Source organism: Schistosoma mansoni, chromosome 3 (assembly GCF_000237925.1).
Source record: "Schistosoma mansoni strain Puerto Rico chromosome 3, complete genome".
Classification (NCBI taxonomy): Eukaryota; Metazoa; Platyhelminthes; class Trematoda; order Strigeidida; family Schistosomatidae; genus Schistosoma; species Schistosoma mansoni.
In genome coordinates, this window is record NC_031497.1 from 20,607,218 (window position 1) to 20,628,775 (window position 21,558).

The following is a 21,558-nucleotide window of genomic DNA, read 5'->3' on the forward strand; positions in this document are numbered from 1 at the left end:
GTAGTACAGTTACAAAACACAAACTTCACATCTGTAGCCCACACACAGTATGACACAAGTACAAAAAATAGTTGGCTGATTACTAAGTAATCGGTTTAGAGAGAGTTGAATTAGATAGGACGGGTGAATGATTGATAATAAGAATCAGATGCTGAAAAAAATCCCCGTATTCAAAGTGATTGTCACACAAATATAAACAAACTTTTCTATCCACTAGATTAGAAATTCAAACCAATGTCACCAACAGAGATTTTGAAGATTAGTGGAAGATTAACGATCCATACTCTGGCTAGCCACAAAACACTGAAGTAAATGGTTAACTGGTTCTCATCTTTGGCGGTTCCTCATTGTCGACAAAACGGCGGTATTCAACGCTTACTGGAATTTATCCAGAGTTACATTTAATGTTGACAACAGTTAAATATTAGTATTAACGTAAATTCGTACTGATAGGTCACTTTTTCAAGAAGGTTAAACGATGCAATTAAAACAAGTTATTATGACTCAACCGAAAGACGATTCCAGTTTAAGCTTAAAAATAAAAACAAGGTAACCTTTAGTTGAGAAAAATGAATTAGAACAGTTCATCACTAAGACTATGTCTAGCTTTTGGAGATGAGTGAGTTCTGTCGGTTAATCTGAAATATTGATGTTATTTCAAGTGACTCAATAATATGGTGCACCTTTCTTCCGTTCCAAACCCATAGTACGGGGGCAACTTGAGTTTCCTATTGACAATAACCAGTAGGTTTACAAACGTGACCCAATAGTTGAGTTATTTAAATTTGTTCATTATTCGATTTATTGTCTATAACAACTACTTTTTGAAATATAATAGATGGAAACCTAGAATAAAAATCTTACTTGGAGCATTTTTCGCAATACAACTGTTCAACAGAATCTTCAGTAATAAAACCCTTATCCCACAGGCGTTTAAATACTTCTTGAACTATCCTGGAAAAAAAACATAATACCTTTAGTTGCAGGTATTTTACGGTGAAATTAAAGTAACATGAAGAGATTAAATATAAGGAGAACTGTATGTGACTTATAATGAGTGTGGAAACTTGAAAAAAGCACAGTAAAGCTAGTAGTGGTAGTCAAAGCACTGTAATTTTAGTACTGAACCATAGGCTCATTTATTTAACATCAAGTTTTTTGGTCACATATTTAATATCCACTATTTTTATTCACTAGGTTGACGAAGACTATAGTGTGGTCATGAATATGCATATATTTTCACATTATTTATCAGAATTGAGAATGGATTGTCCTGAAAAATTGGCCACTGTAGTTATTCCATCTGATAACATGGCACTCTCATTTAGTCTAATCTACTTATTTGGACATAAAGTTCGACTAGCTTAGTGACTGAACACTTAATTGTCTATCCTTTTGTAAGAATTTGCCGTCTACTTCATTTAAATTGCAATATGAGTAAGCAAGCAGAAGATACAAACCAGGCATCAGTGTATACCAATCATTTTCAGTTTTTACAACGCCATTTAATTTGGAAGTGAGAATCGATAACTAGACTTAAAGTACATTTTCTGTTTCCAAAATCAATGTTTACCCCCTCCTGTATGACCTCAAGAAATCGATACGAATATCCCAATGTATGAAGAGTGAACCACGTCGTACCACCATATTACTCAGGTTTCGATCAAATGTGTATTTACACTTAGGTCCTTGTGTGGGGTTGAAAAGCACAATCTGCATCCCTAGAAATGAATTCGAGGTGTTTCGCTTATTTATTTATTTATTTATTTAAACACATAAATATTGGTACAAGGAAGCACCAGAAAAATATGCGCCTCACAAATCAAATGAGATTTGTGTGAGGGCTGTGATACTACTGAGGTGCCCAGACTGAAGCAGGTGGTTTTCTTAGGGGGCCACACCCGGAGCCTTTAACCTAAAAGTCTAGTCCACAAGGCAGTGGAGCATCGTGAGGAGATGCAGTCCCATGGTAGCCGGTGACCGACAATAGGTTCATACGCCATTCGTTCCTTCAGGATCCTGGAGCCCATGTGCACCATTGGTTTGGAATGAGGGTTTTCCAACTCATCTAGGTGGATCCTCCACATCCACCAACCCGGTTAAAGCGCCGGACATTCGCTTTTTGGCATTTGGGGGCGAGGCGTTTCGCTAGCGATGTCTGTTCTCAGTATTGGTACAAAGCCAGAAGGTTCGAAGCACTGACATTGCAAGAGTTGAATTAATTTCAGCGATTTTAGACAATCAAGATTGACCCTATATGCTGGAAAAACTAAGATTAGTTTGGAAAGGCTGATGCTAATACTTACTTACTTACTTACGCCTGTTACTCCCAATGGAGCATAGGCCGCCGACCAGCTTTCTCCAACCCACTCTGTCCTGGGCCTTCTTTTCTAGTTCTTTCCAGTTCTTGTTCATTCTTCTCATGTCTGTCTCTATTTCTCGGCGTAATGTGTTCTTTGGTCTTCCTCTTCTCCTTCGACCTTCAGGATTCCATGCGAGGGCTTGTCTTGTGACACAATTGGGTGATTTCCTCAAAGTGTGCCCAATCCACTTCCAGCGCTTCTTCCTGATTTCTTCCTCCGCTGGAATCTGGTTTGTTGTCTCCCACAGTAACTTGTTGCTGATAGTGTCTGGCCATCGGATCCGAAGTATCTTGCGTAGACAGCTGTTAATAAACACTTGTATCTTCTGGATAATGGCTTTCGTAGTTCTCCACGTCTCCGCCCCATACAGAAGAACTGTCTTGACATTTGTATTGAAAATTCTAACCTTGGTGTTGGTTGACAATTGTTTTGAGCTCCAGATGTTTTTCAGTTGTAGGTATGCTGCTCTTGCTTTGCCGATCCGCGCCCTCACATCTGCATCTGATCCACTGGGTTCATCAATGATGCTGCCCAGATATGTAAAGATTTCCACATCCTCCAAAGCTTCTCCGTCAAGTGTAATTGGATTGGTGCATATTGTATTGTATCGGAGAGTCTTGCTTTTCCCTTTGTTTATATTGAGACCTACTGTTGCTGAGGCTGCTGCTACACTGGTCGTTTTCTCCTGCATTTGTTGTTGCGTTTGTGATAGAAGAGCCAGATCATCCGCGAAGTCTAAATCGTCAAGCTGCATCCTGCCTGTCCACTGTATCCCGTGCATTCCTCCAGATGTTGACGTCTTCATAATCCAGTCGATCACCAGGAGAAAGAGAAAGGGTGAGAGTAGGCAACCTTGCCTAACACCGGTCTTTACCTCGAACGAGTCGGTGAGTTGTCCTCCGTGGACGATTTGGCAGTTTAGTCCATCATAGGAGTTCCGTATGATGTTGACTATCTTCTCAGGCACGCCGTAGTGTCGAAGAAGCTTCCATAGTGTCGTCCTGTCCACGCTATCAAATGCCTTCTCGTAGTCGATGAAGTTGATGTACAGTGATGAATTCCATTCGATTGATTGTTCCACAATGATACGTAGAGTTGCGATTTGATCTGTGCACGATCTATCCTTACGAAATCCAGCTTGTTGATCTCGAAGTTGAGCGTCCACGGAATCCTTCATCCTGTTTAACAATACTCTGTTGAAGACTTTTCCTGGTATTGAGAGGAGAGTGATGCCCCTGTAGTTGTCGCACTTGCTTAGATCGCCTTTCTTTGGTATCTTGATGAGAAGTCCTTCTTTCCAGTCTGTTGGTACATGTTCTTCGTCCCAAATCTTACTGAAGAGGATGTGGAGTATCTTGGCAGTTGCTGTTACATTTGCTTTCAGTGCCTCTGCCGGGATGTTGTCTGGTCCCGCTGCTTTGCCACTCTTGATTTGTCTAATGGCCATGCTGATCTCTTCAATTGTTGGTGGGCCAATATCGATTGGGAGGTCTGTGGGTGCTGCTTCGATGTTGGGTGGGTTCAGTGGAGCTGGTCGATTCAAGAGTTCCTTGAAGTGTTCTACCCACCTGTTTCGTTGTTCTTCAATATCGTTGATTACTTTGCCTTCCTTGTTTTTCACTGGTCTTTCTGGTTGACGGTAATTTCCAGCAAGTTTCTTTGTTGTATCATACAGTTGTCTCATGTTTCCCTCTCTTGCAGCCTTTTCCGCTGTCATCGCTAAATCTTCCACATATTTACGTTTGTCGGTCCTGATGCTCCTCTTCACTTGCTTGTTTGCCTCTGTGTATTCGGCTTGTGCCTTGGCTTTTTCCGCTCTTGTTCGGCTGATATTGATTGCTACCTTCTTGTTCCTCCTTGCTTCAATTTTATCCAGTGTACCAACAGTGATCCATTCCTTGTGATGGTGCTTCTTTTGGCCCAGAACCTCCTGACATGTTGAAACGATTGCCTCCTTGATACCTTTCCAGCTGCTCTCTATGGTGGTTCCCTCTCCATTGAGTAGGTCATGAAAGGCCTCGAACCTGTTGCTGAGGGCTATGTTAAATTCGTTGAGTTTGTCAGCATCTCGAAGAAAGGCCGTGTTAAACTTTTGTGATGTTGTCCGCGCCATTGTCCAGTGCTTCTTGAGTTTTAGTTTCATCTTGGCGACCAGCAAATGGTGATCGGATGCTATATCAGCTCCTCTTCTGGTTCTCACATCCTCCATCGTCCTCCTGAACTTTTTGTTGATGCAGACATGGTCGATTTGATTTTGTGTAGTGTGATCCGGTGAAATCCAAGTGGCTTTGTGTATGTTTTTGTGTGGGAATATGGTGCCACCTATGACCAGTTTATTGAAGGCACATAGGTTTGCAAATCTCTCACCGTTTTCGTTCCTTCCTCCCAGTCCATGTTGTCCCATGACGTCTTCGTATCCAGTGTTGTCCTTTCCAACCTTGGCATTGAAATCTCCCATTAGAATGGTCAGGTCCTTGGTTGGGCACTTCTCGAAGATTGACTGCAGCCTATCGTAGAATTGGTTTTTAGCGTCTTCATCGTAGTCGTTGGTCGGCGCATAGCATTGGATGATGTTCATTGTAATGCCCTCTCTCTTTGTTTTCAAGGAGGCTTTGATGATCCTCGGTCCATGAGATTCCCATCCTATAAGTGCATTTTGTGCTTTTCTAGACAGCATCAGTGCCACTCCTTGTGTATGTGGGGCATTTTCTTCTTCATGACCGGAGTATAACAGAAGTTCTCCTGAAGACAGTCGTTGTTGTCCAACCTGCGTCCAATGTGTTTCACTGATTCCAAGCACTTCCAGGTTGTATTTCCTCATTTCCGCAGAAATTTGGAAGACTCTGCCGGTCTCCCACATTGTCCGGACATTCCATGTACCTATAAAAATTGTCGCTCTGGTTGTAAGAAGGTGCATCGGCCTCATGACTTCCGAAGGAACTCGGCTTTCATCATGAGACGTCATTTTTCCTTCTACTCCCAGGGCAGAGTTTGAATGGTTTGAATGATTTTTTCTGGTTAGCGTTTTTTTAGTGAGTTGATTTTCTACGGGATGGGGTCGCTAACCCCATGCCCAACCCTCCTCCTTTACCCGGGCTTGGGACCGGCAGTAGCCCCTGGAGGAGCTACAGGCGGAGTTCTGATGCTAATAACAATAATAAATTGGGGAGACAGTTTGGGAAGGGATTGAAGGTAAACACAATGAACAAAAATTTTGCAGTATTTTAAAAACCAACCTAATGAAGTAATTTTACGCCTAAACTGGCATAACAAAGAGTGTAAATCTTATTGATGTATTGTCTATCAAAGTTTAAACATTATCCAATATGGCAGACACAGGAGTAGAGAACTGGTCGTCCGTCAGAACTAAATATTTTAGTTCGTCAAGATAATAATGAGAGCTATTCTTTCAACAGTAAAAATTAATAAACTCGTTCGTCCAAACCCATAACAAAGTCCAACTGTAATTAGGATCCGTTCAAATATAACTAACTCCACTTGAAAAACCATTTGGACAACTTACTCAGTATGTTGATCAGTAGTAGTTCGTCCAAAATAATCGAATTCAATTTGAAACCATTTGTATATATCGCAATGCAACTTATGAAACTTATCACAGATCTGACGTGGAGTCATATTCTCTGAGACTGCTTTTGCTTCAGTCGCAGTTCCATATTCGTCAGTTCCACAAATAGATAGCACATTATATCCAGCCAAATCACAATACAAAGCGAATACATTTGCACTTAAAGTCGATCCGATCATGTTTCCCAGATGAGGTACATTGTTTACATAAGGCAATGCTGATGTAATCATAACATTTCTAATTCCAGTATGTTTAGGTTGTGGCTTTCTAAAATAAAAGAATGAATCACAAAACTATGACTACCACTTGACTAAAAGTGTGAAGCTTAGCAATCCACTCTATATACTTGATTTATCACATTTTATAACAAGGTAAAGAAAAGAAAACCGACAAGAGAAAATCATAAGTGAGGAAAGTAGAACGGCTAAAATGTGTGGGATTGAACTACTTATATCGCCTTAAGCTTCAAACTTAAACTCAGTGCTCGTTACTCCATGGTCTGACGACAAATGAGAGATGTTATTTTTTTATTTATTTATTTAAACACATATATATTGGTACAAAAGGGCACCAGATACATATGCGCCACACAAAATAATGAAAGTAGGAAGAGAAGGGATGAAAAGATAAGGCGAACTGAAATGTACAACCAGAAGACTCTTTAAGTTAAGAAAGTTAGAACCACTCTTTATGAAGAAAGTAGAAGGTTACAGCAGGATCGCCACTGGCTTCTATTCTGAGCCATATCTGATAACGTCTCTAGCCACTGTGTTGCACCATCTCTCGGACCCCAGCCAGGGAGTCGTGAAGGACCAACAGAAGTTAGCCCTTTCCAGCTTTCTTTCATGCCACGACACCATGTCATACACTGACCTCCTCTCCGCTTTTTCCAACCAGTCCCAGAGTCGGCAAATAATGCAGGACGTGGAAGTCTCTGGGACGACATTCGTAAAACATGTCCAAGCCACCGAAGTCGGTGTTTTAAGATGGTGACACCAATTGAATTATCGTCTCTGCGCCCGAACACACGATGTCGAACCTCTGCATTACTAACATGGTGTTACCACTGTATGTCAGCAATCCTTCGGAGACAACGATGATCGAACACAGAGAGTCGTCTAAAATCCTCAACTCGGAGAGGCCAGGTTTCACAAGCATAGAGCAAAACTGCTCTCACCGACGCGTTGTAGATCCGACCTTTTACAGCCAGACTAACATCACGAAGGCGCCAAAGATGGCCCAGATTGGCATAAGCCGCTTTGGCTTTCATTATACGTGCATCAATCTCATCACTCACGCCACCACCAGCACTTATATAGCTACCTAGATACACGAACTTCTCAACTACTTCAATCTGCTCACCATCTAGGGTGAGTACAGGATGAGAATCCTGCCAGTCTTGTAGGAGTACCTTGCACTTGGAGGGTGCAAAGCACATGCCGTACCTGCGGACACTGATTGCCAACTGATTAAGTGCGGATTGCATGCCTTGGGCATTATCGCACAGTAAGACAATATCATCCGCATACTCGAGGTCGAGAAGTCGTTCTCCAGGCAACATATCCACACCGCCATTACTTACATCCATCAGAGCTGTTTCCAGGATGTCGTCGATGGCAAAGTTGAAGAGGAATGGTGAGATCGGGCAACCCTGCCTAACGCCACTGCTCGAATGGAACAAGGGAGAAAGGTGGTTGTATGCCCTCACTCTGCCTGAGGTGTTCGTATACAGGGCCTTTAAGATGTTAATGAACTTCTCAGGCACACCCTTCTTCAATGAGAGATGTTATAAGTAAACCGATATATATTGTAATTTTTTCAACTGTGACATTAAAAATCAAAGTTTAACGAATTAGACGACTGTAATTCTTGTATTTATAACCTTACAACAAACGGAAATGTACAAATGTATGCAATTTTAGTTGCAAAATCGGAATTGATGGTAATTTTACAGTTCCACTAACAATAAATTACGCTATTTAATACGCCATTTTTATCAAACTAAACAAGAACTGGACAGAGACAATAAATGTGACGATCATCTAATGGAATTCTCTTTATCACTACTAGATGTAAATGGTAAGTGGACTTTTACTGAAACATCATTACCTTGTGAGCTTTTCTTTGCAAAATCATTGTTTTGGGGGAGCTTTTCATTTCTTAGAGAAATCTGTTATTGTTGTTGACTAAAGAGTGACTATAAGGTTCTGTATGATACTTATTCTTTTATCGTGAGATCGACATTTGGAAGATAAAATAGGATGTCTTGATATATATATATATATATATATATATATATTATTGAGTATATTTTTCAGGGTCAAATCATGAACTTAGGAGTTTCAAGTGAAAAAAAAACAGTAAGAACCTTAGTGAAACCAAAGTAAGTGGTCATTAAACAGTACCACTACAAATGAATGAAAAATCGTAAAGGTTACAGTTAAATTGAAACTGTCCTGTCGAACTTACTTTGGTGTTTCATATACGGGTTTGGTAAATTCGTTATAATCTAGAAAAACATCACCAGCTCTTTTTTGATCTTCATCAGTAATGTGTATAGATGAGGGTTCTGTTATTTCTTCCATTTTCCAACACCAAGAGGTTATAGTTGACTTCAACTATCTACACCCAATGGTCAATTAGAGTAGAACTCTAAAGAAGAATTCAGATAGTAACTGAAATTAGTTTCGATTATATGCTGAAAACGTAATCCAACAGTAAACACCAGAGTTAAGCAACTTGGAATTTTTAAATCTCTGATTATAGAGACGCTGTCATGAATGCGAAGCGATTTTTACGAATTCACAATGTGATTAAATCTTGGAATGACCTATGTTAGTTATAACGCAATTATTATGTCAGTCAATGAAGTTATCATAATGATCAACCATTGTACTTCTTAGTCAGTCACATAAACACGGAGTGTCTGCCTAGGGGATTTGGAAAAACTTGATGCTAAACCAATGGTGCACGTGGGCTCCAGGATCCTGAGGGAACAGAAGACGTATGAATCTATTGTTGGTCATCAGCTATCAAGGGACCGCATCTCCTGACGTTGCTCCACTGCCTTGTGGATTAGGCATATAGGTCAAAGGCTCCTGGTGTGGCCGTCTAAGGAAACCACATGCTTCGGTAAAAGCATCCGGGCAGTATCACAACCCTCATACAAATCACCGATAACTGTGTGCCCTCTTGCACCAATGTTTATGCGTTTAAATAAATGAAGTCATGTAGAGTGGATTAGGTACAAAGTAATCAACTTGACATAAGATAATGGTAAAGTGGTCTTATTAATCGACTAACGAAAATACAGTGGTCAGAACACCATACAAACAGACAACTTTGTAAACTCATGTCAATACCTGTTTGGCTCTGGTCGATAACAGCCGAATGAACTTTCTGTGTGTCGATATAGATATTTCGACGCCTACTAGGATACAAGGTTTGAAGAAATCTATAGTACAAATGAGGTGATCAAAAAGCTTGGTTGGTTCACTTCCTATGACAAGAGTAAGGATTGAAAACGTTAGTCTAAGTATACGTGATGCTCATATGAAAAGGACAGTACAAAGGACCAGAAAAGGCTATATTGTAATTGAAATGAAATAACTCAGTTACAACACTTGATAAGAAGCAGTAAATTTTGGAACACGTAGCACTTCGATTCGAGATGTTTGCTATCATATAATTTTAACCCCTTATAAAGGTTTAATATTATCCCGTTATTATTAAGGAGTGGAATTGATTAATCTACATTGATATCGTGAGCGAGTTGCTTTGTCACCGGCTTTAGCTAGTCACCAACATCAACAACGGGAACGCATAAACCCTTACCAATAACTTCATAATAATTGAGGTAAATAGTGGCTGCCTGGACTTGGTAACTTAGTGAAAAAGCACTAACGTTTGAAGTGACGGGTACTGTGTCCGAATACCAGCGTGAAAATCAACACTGATGCAAATGCACCGAGCTGACAAGAGTAAATACGACGATACGGTCAGGATTCCATCACTAGATGCAACCTATGAATAAAAATGATGATTCGTACTGCATATAGTCGTAAGAACTCAAATGCTATCATCAGAAGTGAATTGACCACAGAACATTGTCGAATAGGAACTGTTAAATGATGAACGATACCTTCGATATGTAGGACGCTTAGAATAGAAACACGACTTCAGCGTCTGCAACTAAAAGGCAAAAACAGGTCTCTCAGACTGGATCTAAAGGTTTATTTAGCAACGACGCGCGCTATTTAAAAGGACAGTGGTATTGTTTCACGTTGAGTTTAATTCACTGTTTTGATCGTAAATTACGTATCAAAACTACCGTTTACACTTTAATTGAATTTATTTCAGTTAACGTGACATTGTATTTGTGTGTTTTGATTCTGCTTTTGTGTATTTACTGCATCAAAGCATTCTTGGTCGACTGAGGCTTGTTTATTTGATAAGGTTGTGATTTATCCTACATATCTACCTTGCCTATCATTTTGTTTTATTCTAAGATGGTCGGCTCTGTACACAAGTGTGGACAGCCATATTGCTTATTCCCCGTGGAAGAAGGGATGCAATGTGACGATTGTAAAAAGTGGTTTCATAAAATGTGCACCCGCTTAAGCCCTGCTGCCTATAAAAGGTGCTCGAAACCAAATTCTCATTGGCTCTGTATGTTTTGTTGCTCAAGTAAGACATTACTCATCAGGAAGCCATCAGCCTTCTAGCGTTAGCTAAAAAGGTCGAAGTAGGCCGTGCAGGCAACATAGATACTGATAATGAAGATTGTATCAGTGTCGTAAATGCTGCCATGGCAGGTACCAGACACCCAATTTCGCAACATGAAGCAAAAATTTGTACTCCGATACAACCAATGAAAGCCATGCCATTAAGTACTGAGGGACCAGTCGCTTTAGCAGCGACTGAGGACCCGGCTAGAACCACTATCGTCCAGAATAGTTCCAATCTGGATGCTGAGAATAGTGGCAAATGGATTACGCGGAAACGCAAAAGAGACGGAAAAACATCCAAAGAAAGCGCGCGTATAGTCGGTAAGTCATCGTTGGACTCACGTCCTGAGCATCAGGCAACTCCGCTCAAGTCCAAATGTAAGGAAATAATTAATACTGTTGTGGATGGAAATAGTCTAACTTCACCAAATGTTGTTGGGAGTAACTCGCTTGACCCACATGACACTGTCATAAAGAAAGCTAATAGCAAGAAGCCGGTAGCTAACCGGCAGGATCTGACATCACGGTCAAAGGCCGTGAACACGACGTTTAAGGCAGTTAAACAGGTGCCTAGTGTAATCATCTGGAACTTGGCAGAATCGAAAGACACTGATCCCACTAAGAGACATGCCCACGACCTGCAGTTAGTGGGATCTCTCATCAGAAATATACTGCCAGAGGAGGTCCCAGGGGTACATATCTCGAAAGTCATCAGACTTGGTAAGTATGTTGGAGGCGAAACCCAACAGAGAAGGATCCTCAAATTAGTACTCGGTAATTTTGAGGAACGGGACGTATTACTAAATAACTCACGCAAAACTCGTGACTCAAACATTCGTATTCGACCTGACTGGCCACTTGAGGATCGGATCAAGTGGAAGAATGCCCTAACAGAGTTAAAAACTCGAAGGCTAAACGGTGAAGCGAACCTTACGATTAAGGGTTTTCGGGTAGTCAGGTCTTGGAAGCCAATGCTTCCGAGACCTGTGTGGGTAGAACGCATGTCTCCAAAAACACCCTAAATGTGTGTTATACGAATGCTCGTAGTCTTCGGAATAAGATGTCTGAACTAAGTTTGATGGTAGACGACTTAAATCCGGATATAATTGTTATCACCGAAACTTGGCTCACTGTAGATATAGACTGTTCTCCAGTCATTTCAGGCTACATCTGTGTCAGAAGTGATAGAGTTAGAAGTCGCAAGGGAGGAGGCATAATATTATATATTAGGGACCACTTCCGCATTAACTCGATCGTATCGGAGGCGCATGTAAGTGGTACGTGTGAGGTAGTATGTTGTACAATTAGGTCTAGAAACGGGTTAGTGACGATAGGAGGAATATATCGTAGTCCGTGTTGTCTCGCTGACGACTTTATCCTAAAACACGTCTGTTCTTGGAGTAAAGCAGAATGTTGTCTCATCGTTGGAGATTTCAATGCACCCCATATAAACTGGATAGAGCTCAGAGCTCCATGTGGGGGTTTCGATAGCGTCCTTCTGTCATCAATTATTCAATGTGCACTTGTACAATGTATCGTTAAGCCGACGCATATAGACTTGGAACATAATCCGTCATTGATAGACCTTGTCCTCACACACCACTGTGAAGATATCGTTGACATTCAACATCTTCCCCCACTGGTGAATAGTGACCATGTCGTACTTTCCTTTAAGTTCCGGATACATGGTATAGAATTTGCATCAGCTCCACCCCGTCCTAATATCTGGAGAGCTAATATTCCGGCAATCAGGGACTATGCTATCTCAATTGACTGGTCGGTCGATGCTGATGGATCGATTGATGATGCATGGAATAGGTTTAAGTCTACGTTCGAATCCGTAACTCAACCGTTTATCCCATGGTCAGCACGTAAGTTATCATATTGCCCTCCATGGATTAATAAGGAAACCCGGAAGCTGTTGAAGCGTAGGAAACACTTCTGGGACTTATTCTTGTCAACAGATCAGGCATCATTTAAGTGCGAATATAAAAAAATCCGGAATATATGTAAAAAGACCATAGCTAAATCCCGCACGGCTTACGAACGACAGTTGGCATACGATAGCCGTACCTGTCCGAAGCGACTGTTTTCGTACGTTAAAAGGCGGACGAAACGTAGTGATGGTATCCCCTCATTACTGTTAAGCGAAAATTCAGCTTTATTGGCTGAATCTGATCTGGCGAAAGCGGAGTTATTTGCTAACTATTTCAGTGAAGTCTACTCTACGTGTAGTGTTACAACTACTTGTCCCGTTGACAATGAGATACCAGCCATAGGACCTTTACACGTGACAGAGGATATAGTTCTTCCTTTGATAACTAACCTAAAACCTTGTAAGATACCGGGCCCCGATGGGTTACACCCACGTTTGCTGTCGTCGCTTGCGGACATTATCTCAAGACCGCTCACGATGCTCTTCAACATGTCCCTTTCACAGGCTCAACTACCTGGAGACTGGAAAGACGCCATAGTTAGTCCTATATTTAAGGATGGTCAGAGACGGATAGTATCTAACTACCGGCCTGTTAGCCTGACCAGTATAGTAGTTAAGTTACTTGAAAAATTAATTCGGGCTAAGCTACTGAGCCACATTGATTCGTACAATCTGTTAACTCCCGAGCAACATGGGTTTCGTAACAAGCATTCATGCTTGACTAACTTACTCATTGCGAGAGAGGATTGGACAGCTGCACTAGACAACGGCCAGTCTGTCGACGTGATATTTATAGATTTTAGCAAAGCGTTTGATAAGGTTTCACACTTAGGTCTTATGCAAAAGCTCTCGAGCTTTGGTATAACAGGTGCTATACAGGAATGGATAGGAAGCTTCTTATGTGACCGCAGACAGAGAGTGAGAGTCAATGGAACTCTATCCGAATGGAAACCGGTCAAAAGTGGTGTACCCCAAGGCACCATCTTGGGCCCTTTACTTTTCCTTCTGTATATTAATGAACTACCTTTATTACTTAAGTCGTCGACGTTATTGTTTGCGGATGATGTTAAAATCTGGAGAACAATAAGAAATGAGACTGATCGTTGTTATCTACAAGCAGATTTAGACGAATTAGTTAGGTGGGCTCATGATTGGGGCCTGGAAGTTAATTCTAGGAAGAGCGTGTTCATGCACATCGGGCACGATATTAGTTACCACTATACCATTAATGGTACATCTCTGCCACGCGTTCATGCGCATAAAGACTTAGGAGTAATTATAAGTCACGACTTAAAAACTACAACGCACTGCAGTGCGGTTGCTTCCAAAGGCTATCGCGCGCTATGGTCGCTTCGCAGAGCATTTAAATGCTTTGACGAGGATATTTTTCGAATTTTATATCCCACCTATGTAAGGCCACACTTAGAATACTGTATCCAAGCAGCTAGCCCTTGTCTGATAAAGGATACTAAATCGCTTGAGCGTGTCCAGCGTGTAGGGACAAAATTAGTAAAGGGTCTTTCTAAACTCCCTTACGATGAGCGTTTAAAACGTCTAAATCTTTTCCCCTTATCTTATCGTAGGACGCGAGGTGACCTTATACTGGCATTTCGTATCTTTAATTATGATCTGGGTGTTAATATGTCTTACCTTTTTGCTCCCTCCAGCACTAATAATCTCCGGGGTCATAGCAAGAAGGTTCTGAAACCGCGATCTAATAAATTAAAGGTGGGGTCCCGTTTTTCTCATCGAGTGGTCAATGACTGGAACGCTTTACCAGAACAAGTGGTATCAGCACCATCAGTGAACATTTTCAAAAAGAAGCTGGACCTTCACTGGAAGGAAATCTGTCAGGATTAACACAGGTTCATCAACCTACTATCCTTATTACTGAAGACTGAAGACTGGATCTAAAGGTTGTAGTTTGCTGTACTGAGGTACAACAATCCACGACAGTCAAATTTTCAAATCCTTAGAAGAGTAAAGCGCTGGCCTTACCATACAAGAGAACACGTAACAGAATTAGCTACATGATTTCAAGTTGACAATAATATCCATATACTTCTAGAACATGTGTTGAGGAAAGTCAGAATCCCCAACGTATCGCCATCACTATAAGAGGTGATTGCTGAATTTTATTTTGGTATTACTTATACCTTGACATTGTAACACTGAGAGCCCTATTTCCAGCCATTTTTGAGACGACCCCGGGCCAAATGAAGTATTTTGAGACAGACGTCTCTTAGGTTGGCAACTTCAGTGGGAACGAGAGCTAATTAGTAACGAAAACGTTTTCCTCTCTAAAATTAGGGATACAGGGGAAACGTTTTTTCATTAATTGAAGTCACTGCCGCTAAATCAATACTAATGACAGGGGGAGAAAAGACTTAAGTCACTTTAAAACTAAATTAAGAAACCGCTAAAGATAGACTGATTTCGGCGGGTCCGTCACTTAGCAAACAGAGAAATACCGATGACGCATATATACTGAAAGACGGCAGTCATGTATAGGTAATCCGAGGTCGAGATAGAAACTGTGAAAATTCGTTAATATCTGAAAAAACACTGCCTTCTGAAAGATAGTAAGGGTATAGAGTGTAATGTCCCACAATAACAGCACAATTGTGTTGTTTGTAGACACCATATACGTACCCTGACGCCGTCAGTAGGGGTATGTAATATGTGACTTTTCGATTGACGAATCACTTTGTGAGACATGACGTACATAGGAAGAACTATATATAACTTGGAGTACTACTGTGTTTCCTTTTTTCAGGATATAATGTATTAATAAGAAAGATATGTCATTTATTTTTCGCATGCACAGCACTCGATTATACGGATAAAACACTGCAAGCAATAGCCTTGATTCCGAAAATGACAAGTTATACACAAACCCCCAAGACTGCTTGCTGTCTATTTCAAACCTTTCACGTGTCTAAATATTCAAAACTTCGGCAAGGTTCTTAGTTCAGATGGTTCAAATAGTTTTGGACGGAACAGAAAAAGCTTTCGTCTAGCCAATAATATGGTCCGAGAAGCGAATTCGTTGTACTCCATAGTTATAAAACACACAGATAGTGGACTCTGCGTCCTTTGTTTCTGTTTTATTTTTAGCTACTACTTGTGTCTGTACAGTACATCCGGCGTGAGGACAGTGTGTTGAATTATATGGACTGTAGAAGCAAACAACCTCTCAAACCAAATAATTCCATACGTTTTCGACGTAGATCACAGCCTCATCGGTTTTACTAAACACACCCCAGCTGAACACACGTAGTCAAACATGTGCACCATATCACTGTTGGTCACGCCAAACTACTCCTCCCTCAGCTTAGTTCATATACATGTTAACAAAGTGACCATCTTTCAAATATACCTTCAAACTCTTTCACTCCTTAGTTTTAAAATGGCTGGCCTTAGGATCCTCGACTATCGGGATTTTATGAACAATAACACTGTCGAGCGCTGTTTCCGTGATATCTTGAGTGGTGAGCCTGACGTGATCTTGTACACCAAACGAGAAACTGTGAGCTTGGTTCTCACCGCATATTATAGTATATTTTCACACATCATAATATTCTCGGATTTTTCGGTATATCTATAAATAATGATTTTATTGTGCCAGAATACACCTAAGCTGACCAATATCATGGCCTGATAATGGACAAGCCTGGTTCTGCTATAAAGAATCTAACCCCGTGAATACGGGGTGACAAAACTACATGAGCAGTTCTTAGCAGTAAAGGCACTACCGCGAGGATTCAACAGGTATGTGACATCTAGTATGTTTACTAGTACAATTTCTGAACCTTGCAATGCTTTGAAAAGGGTCATCCTTAATCGTATAGACCTAACCGATAGACCAACTATTCCAAAATATTGAAACGTAACACGTCACGGCAACAAAAATGGTACTAAACATAAGACAGGTCACTGGTCAACAAACTTTTAATGGTCTTTTTAGGCACCTTTTTCTATCTAAGCGCTTCTCGTTTCATTCCGAAATAACTCTATGAATCAGACAATCAGATTATGGAGATCGATAGAACCCAAGGATTATTGTATCATAGAAAAGCTTCAATGAACACAAAGCAAAATTACAGGTCTCTGTAATACTATTATCCGTTTTCTTAACATCTAGCATGATCTAAGATCCGAAACTCCCCCAAAGAAGCTCATTACGCAAAAAAGTTGTCTCCGCACCACTAGAAACAGATAACCTTAATTGTTGTTTGTACCACAACACTTATGATAAATCTCCCTAAAGTCTCAGAAAACCCTACAATTCGAAAGACATAAAACCTTTCAGTACAAAATCCCTTCAAGAAACCCTTCCTCACTGATACGCGTTGGCAGAAACCGTAGCCGGTGGATATAACCGCCTCTTATTTATCATTGATGTTGTGACGAGATTCTGTATCTCGTCGGCACTGAAGCATACGTTGTCAAAGTTCCCATGAATACCGATGTGCGTTTACAAGATCTGGTCTTCAATTAGCTGGCAGCAAACTGAAAACTGAAAGCTACTTAGAGTAAAAGGTACACTCACCTTAACGTGTGTTTATGCAAACCCATCAACTGAATTTTTATTTGTGTTACAACTCCGTGACCTATTTTCCAACCTAGGCAAACGAATGTTAGTAGACATAAGTACTAAATTGTCAGTCTGTAGGTTGCATGTCATCCCCGATCACGATTAAACGCAGAACCAGTCAGTACTTCAACGAATGTTCGCCAGTATCCTGGATTGTACAACACATGACTGCAATTACTGTGTGCAACTAATAATGTTACACGCCACATCATGACTGCTGAACGAACTGTGTTCTTGAAAGTGGATGAACTATCTCCTGAGAAGCTAAGAATGGTCAACAACGAATTCTATCGTATAATGAATTTAGAAATTATCTGATCATCAAACAGTCCGTAGGCATTTCCTCGGAATACAGTCTCTAAAAAGGATAGAACTGATCGAGAGTCAACCGGTGATTATCAGCGACTTAATATGAAAACCACTCCCAATCGTTACACAATACAACACATCCACGGCCCGATAGCTACCCCGAAAAATATCATTTACTCTTCGAAAATCAATTTTATTAAGGCGTTTAACCGAATACCTGTGGCTGAGGACGACACTCTTAAAAATGTCATTATTACTCCCTCCAGACTTTACGAACTTTTGAGTATACCTTTTAACTGAAGAAATCCTGATTGAACTTCCCACTGATCGATTGATGACCTATTCGGAGATATTGATTTTTTGAACACATATGTGGAAGAATATCTGATAACAAGTCAGGACAGAGAATTCTATCTCCAGCATCTCTAACTTACCTTCAAACGATTAGAAAAACACGGAATTACTGCAAACATTCAGAAATGTCCAATCAAATCCGTCTCGATTTTATCAGACATACTATTGACGCTTAAGACATTCGCCCTCTGCAAGATAAAGTAGAGGCTATTCTGGATTACCCAGCACCGACTACAGTCGAACAATTGCACACGTTTGACGGACTGACATGTTTTTACCGACGATTCACAGTGAATTGGATGCCTCTCGCGAGACTCCTAACAGACCAGCTTCGTAAAAACGCGAGTATCACCAACTTGGAAGAAAATGCAAAGAAAGCATTTTCCGCTGTGAAAAAGAGAATCAAAAAGGCGACTATGTTTACACACCCCGGCAACAAAACACTCATTAGTATCGCCTAAAGATGTATCCAACTTGTCAGTAGGGGGAATCTTACAATTAAAGATAAAAGATACTTTGGAACCCTTGATATTCTTCTCCAGACGGTTGGGGAACATTGAAGTGAGGTATAACATTTTCAGAAGGGAAATTCTAGCTATATACTGTGCTTCTCAGGAATTTTCACACTGTTGAAGGCTGAGAATTCACCTTGTTCACCGACCAGAAACCTCTAACGCTTTTCCCTGACTCGTCTTCAGACAATCGCTCACCTGAAATGTGTCGATAACTGCTTTGTTGGTCTAAATATCAATCATACTAGTGCTTAAAACATTATCTGTGAGGAACTACTCTCATCCTAAAGTAATTTGTAGCTCCTGAAAATGTCCGACATATATTACTAGATACATATGAAATTTTAGCATTCATCAATTCACTCCATTGATTATACTGACTTAACCTTTATTGGCAGAGTGGGAATAATGACGTCAACTGACATTTGTATAAGAACTAAAAGATTTATTCCATTATTCCATGAAAACATCTTAATTAAATTCAGACTACTGATTAAATATGAAGTAGTTAAGTTTGCAGTATCACCTAGCTTAAGTTATTTGTTGAGACTTTCAATTGGATAGCAATTTTTTACCTTAGTTCAGCAAAAATAAGCTGTGAATAGTTATCCACAAAGTACCGAACTAAAAAATAATAGTGTTTTACTAATAATAAGCACTGAAATTGGGTTTTTTTAAACTATATTGTCAAGTGATTCACGAAGTTAACCAGGTCATCAACTCTTAGATGACATTGGATGACGGCTGACCTATACCGCTAGTTGGCTTAAGTTTTTTAGTGGCCTAATAATATCATGGTTACTATCAGACCTCAATGATACCAGATGCAGTGTCCAGGAGGGGTTGTTGGCGAACATAGGAAATACTACAAACTAAATCAAACTGAAGTTAGATCCCGATGCTCCCTGTTTTTTTAATATTTTTCTAGTTGTAGTCAATAAATGATAGCACAACATTTTAGATTTCGAGTTTCAGAGGTTTATGTAAATGCTAATACACAGGGATTCGTTTACAGAAGATCTATGATCATCTAGATGATTATGTTTTATTCTTGTATATATAAAACGTTTGATGGTGGACAACAAATGGAAATTATTAACTTCGATTATCTTTGAAAGTTGAAAGTTTTACTTTAAACTGCTTCAACTATACTTCCGTTTTCTTATTGTATTCACTTGATACGCCAAATATTATCGTGAAAGTAATGATTTGATTCTGAACAACTGCTCGATTTACCACACTTCGTCAAGTTGAGTTAGGTGTTAAAAAATGAGCTGAAATTACAACAAGAGAAAGAAGATACAAGGTATGGTAGTAAACATAATTACAACCGATGCATATTTATTCATTAAAACAAAAACAGTTTGTTATACAAAACAGAAAATATCTACTAATAAATATAATAAAAATAAAGAATTACATGGTCACAACTGGTAGCTAAATTAAGAGTAAACCCATTTTGTTCAGAATAAAGGTAGTTTCATCGGCTAGTTATGAATCTAGAAAGATAATTCAGATTACTTGAAAATTATATCAACTTAGTTTCAGTCATGATGAGGAAACTTGTTAAAATACTGTGCTGAGAATTCTATATTGTACCAAAAATATAATATTGAATAAAGCTAATAATAATAATAATAATAATAATAATAGTAATTATCTCCTAATTTGCACGACTATTTGTTCATCTAACATTATACCATATTTAAACTTCTGTTCCTCAGCTTATTTTAACTGTCTAATCGCTGACAAAAAGTGCAAAACAATCTTCCTGTTACTTACGTCACCAGCGTAGTTGGCCGACACAATTATCCGAAACAAATAAAAGTTGTGATACAAATGAAAAACGATTGTCTGAAACCTATGTTTAGTTTTCTAGTTATTTCAGTAGAAATGTTCCTCTTAAAATCTACATTACCAACATGGTTATTCAAAAATATTCGGGACTTAATAACTCACATATCTAAAGGATTTTTGAGTGTTTACATAGTTCATCAATAAATAGAACTTAACTTTGTAAATAAATAAAATAAAGAACACCAACTGGCTGTACTACTCACGTTAAAAAGATATGTAGTAATAATAATCGCTTCGTTCGGTACTATATTTTTGGCACGATATGAAATGCTCACCAGTTACTGAGAATTTTTAGTTGTTTGAAACACCTCCGTCGTTTAATCTACAGTATTTATGTAACATTTATCTGACTGGTAGGATAGTTTGGATCAGAAGTATGCCTTCAGTTAGTATACACGGATACATTTGTGTCATAAACGGCGAAACCTAGTCTGTTAATATGTAAAAGATGAGGTTTTTAAGGTTACTTATCAATGGGATGTATCTTATATATTTGAGAAAAGTCCGAAATATTAATTCACTTAATGAATAATTCACACACACACATCTGTTAAACCTTCAGTACGTAATATTTCCAAGTATTCATATTGCATTGTTCAAAAAATTCAAATAATTTTCTGTCCAACGATTAGGTCATTTCATTATCTACAAAACAAAATACCATGTTGATAGGTAATGAATGGTATCTATCATTTGTCCTAGGACATCTATGTATATGAAGCAGAACAAACACAATTTAATCACCTTAGCTACCAGATATATTATGTATAATGACATTATTAACTTGATTATTAACTATCAATACAATTAACTTACAATCAAAGTACAAAAATCTTATATTTCAGTCATAGTCTGTCTATAAACGATAGTAGTTAATTATGAAAATATACGAAACCATTAGGGGAGGAGATAGATTGTTTTTAGCATTTTATGTATGTAAGCTCATAGATAGGTTGTCTCTTTCTATTCTAAGTACATCTTGTTATCTCATTATTTTGTAATTAAATGATATCAAACAATATAAACAAAAGGATGAGATAAATACACTAAGGTTAAAATTATACATCTTATCTATATATGTATTGAATGCATTTGTAGGTAGTAATATCTCCTCTAAGATTCTTTATTTACTAATTGTCAAATTACCTAACAACTGACTTATGTAAATATATGAATATTGTTTCTGTATTGTTTCTTTAGATACTTAAAGTCTTAGTGATTAAAGCACACACAAAAAAGAAGTAATCGTATTAACAGTTGAACATGTATCAAGGTCATCTGTATAGAAAAATACAAAGATTAGGACAAACAGCTGTC

At 39.2% G+C, this 21,558-nt stretch overlaps 1 protein-coding gene across 1 annotated transcript in view; it reads right to left on the minus strand.

Annotated features, from left to right (window-relative positions):
• Smp_040770 (putative methionine-tRNA synthetase) overlaps positions 1 to 8,534 on the minus strand; it is a gene marked incomplete at its 5' end in the record, with an annotated part of 29,942 nt that extends 21,408 nt beyond the window's left edge. Inside the window, 3 exons of the mRNA XM_018799595.1 lie at positions 865 to 954; positions 5,887 to 6,216; positions 8,419 to 8,534. Coding sequence (XP_018651369.1) covers positions 865 to 954; positions 5,887 to 6,216; positions 8,419 to 8,534 — 536 coding nt within the window. The remainder of the gene's footprint in view (positions 1 to 864; positions 955 to 5,886; positions 6,217 to 8,418) is intronic.
• Positions 8,535 to 21,558: the final 13,024 nt, after the last annotated feature.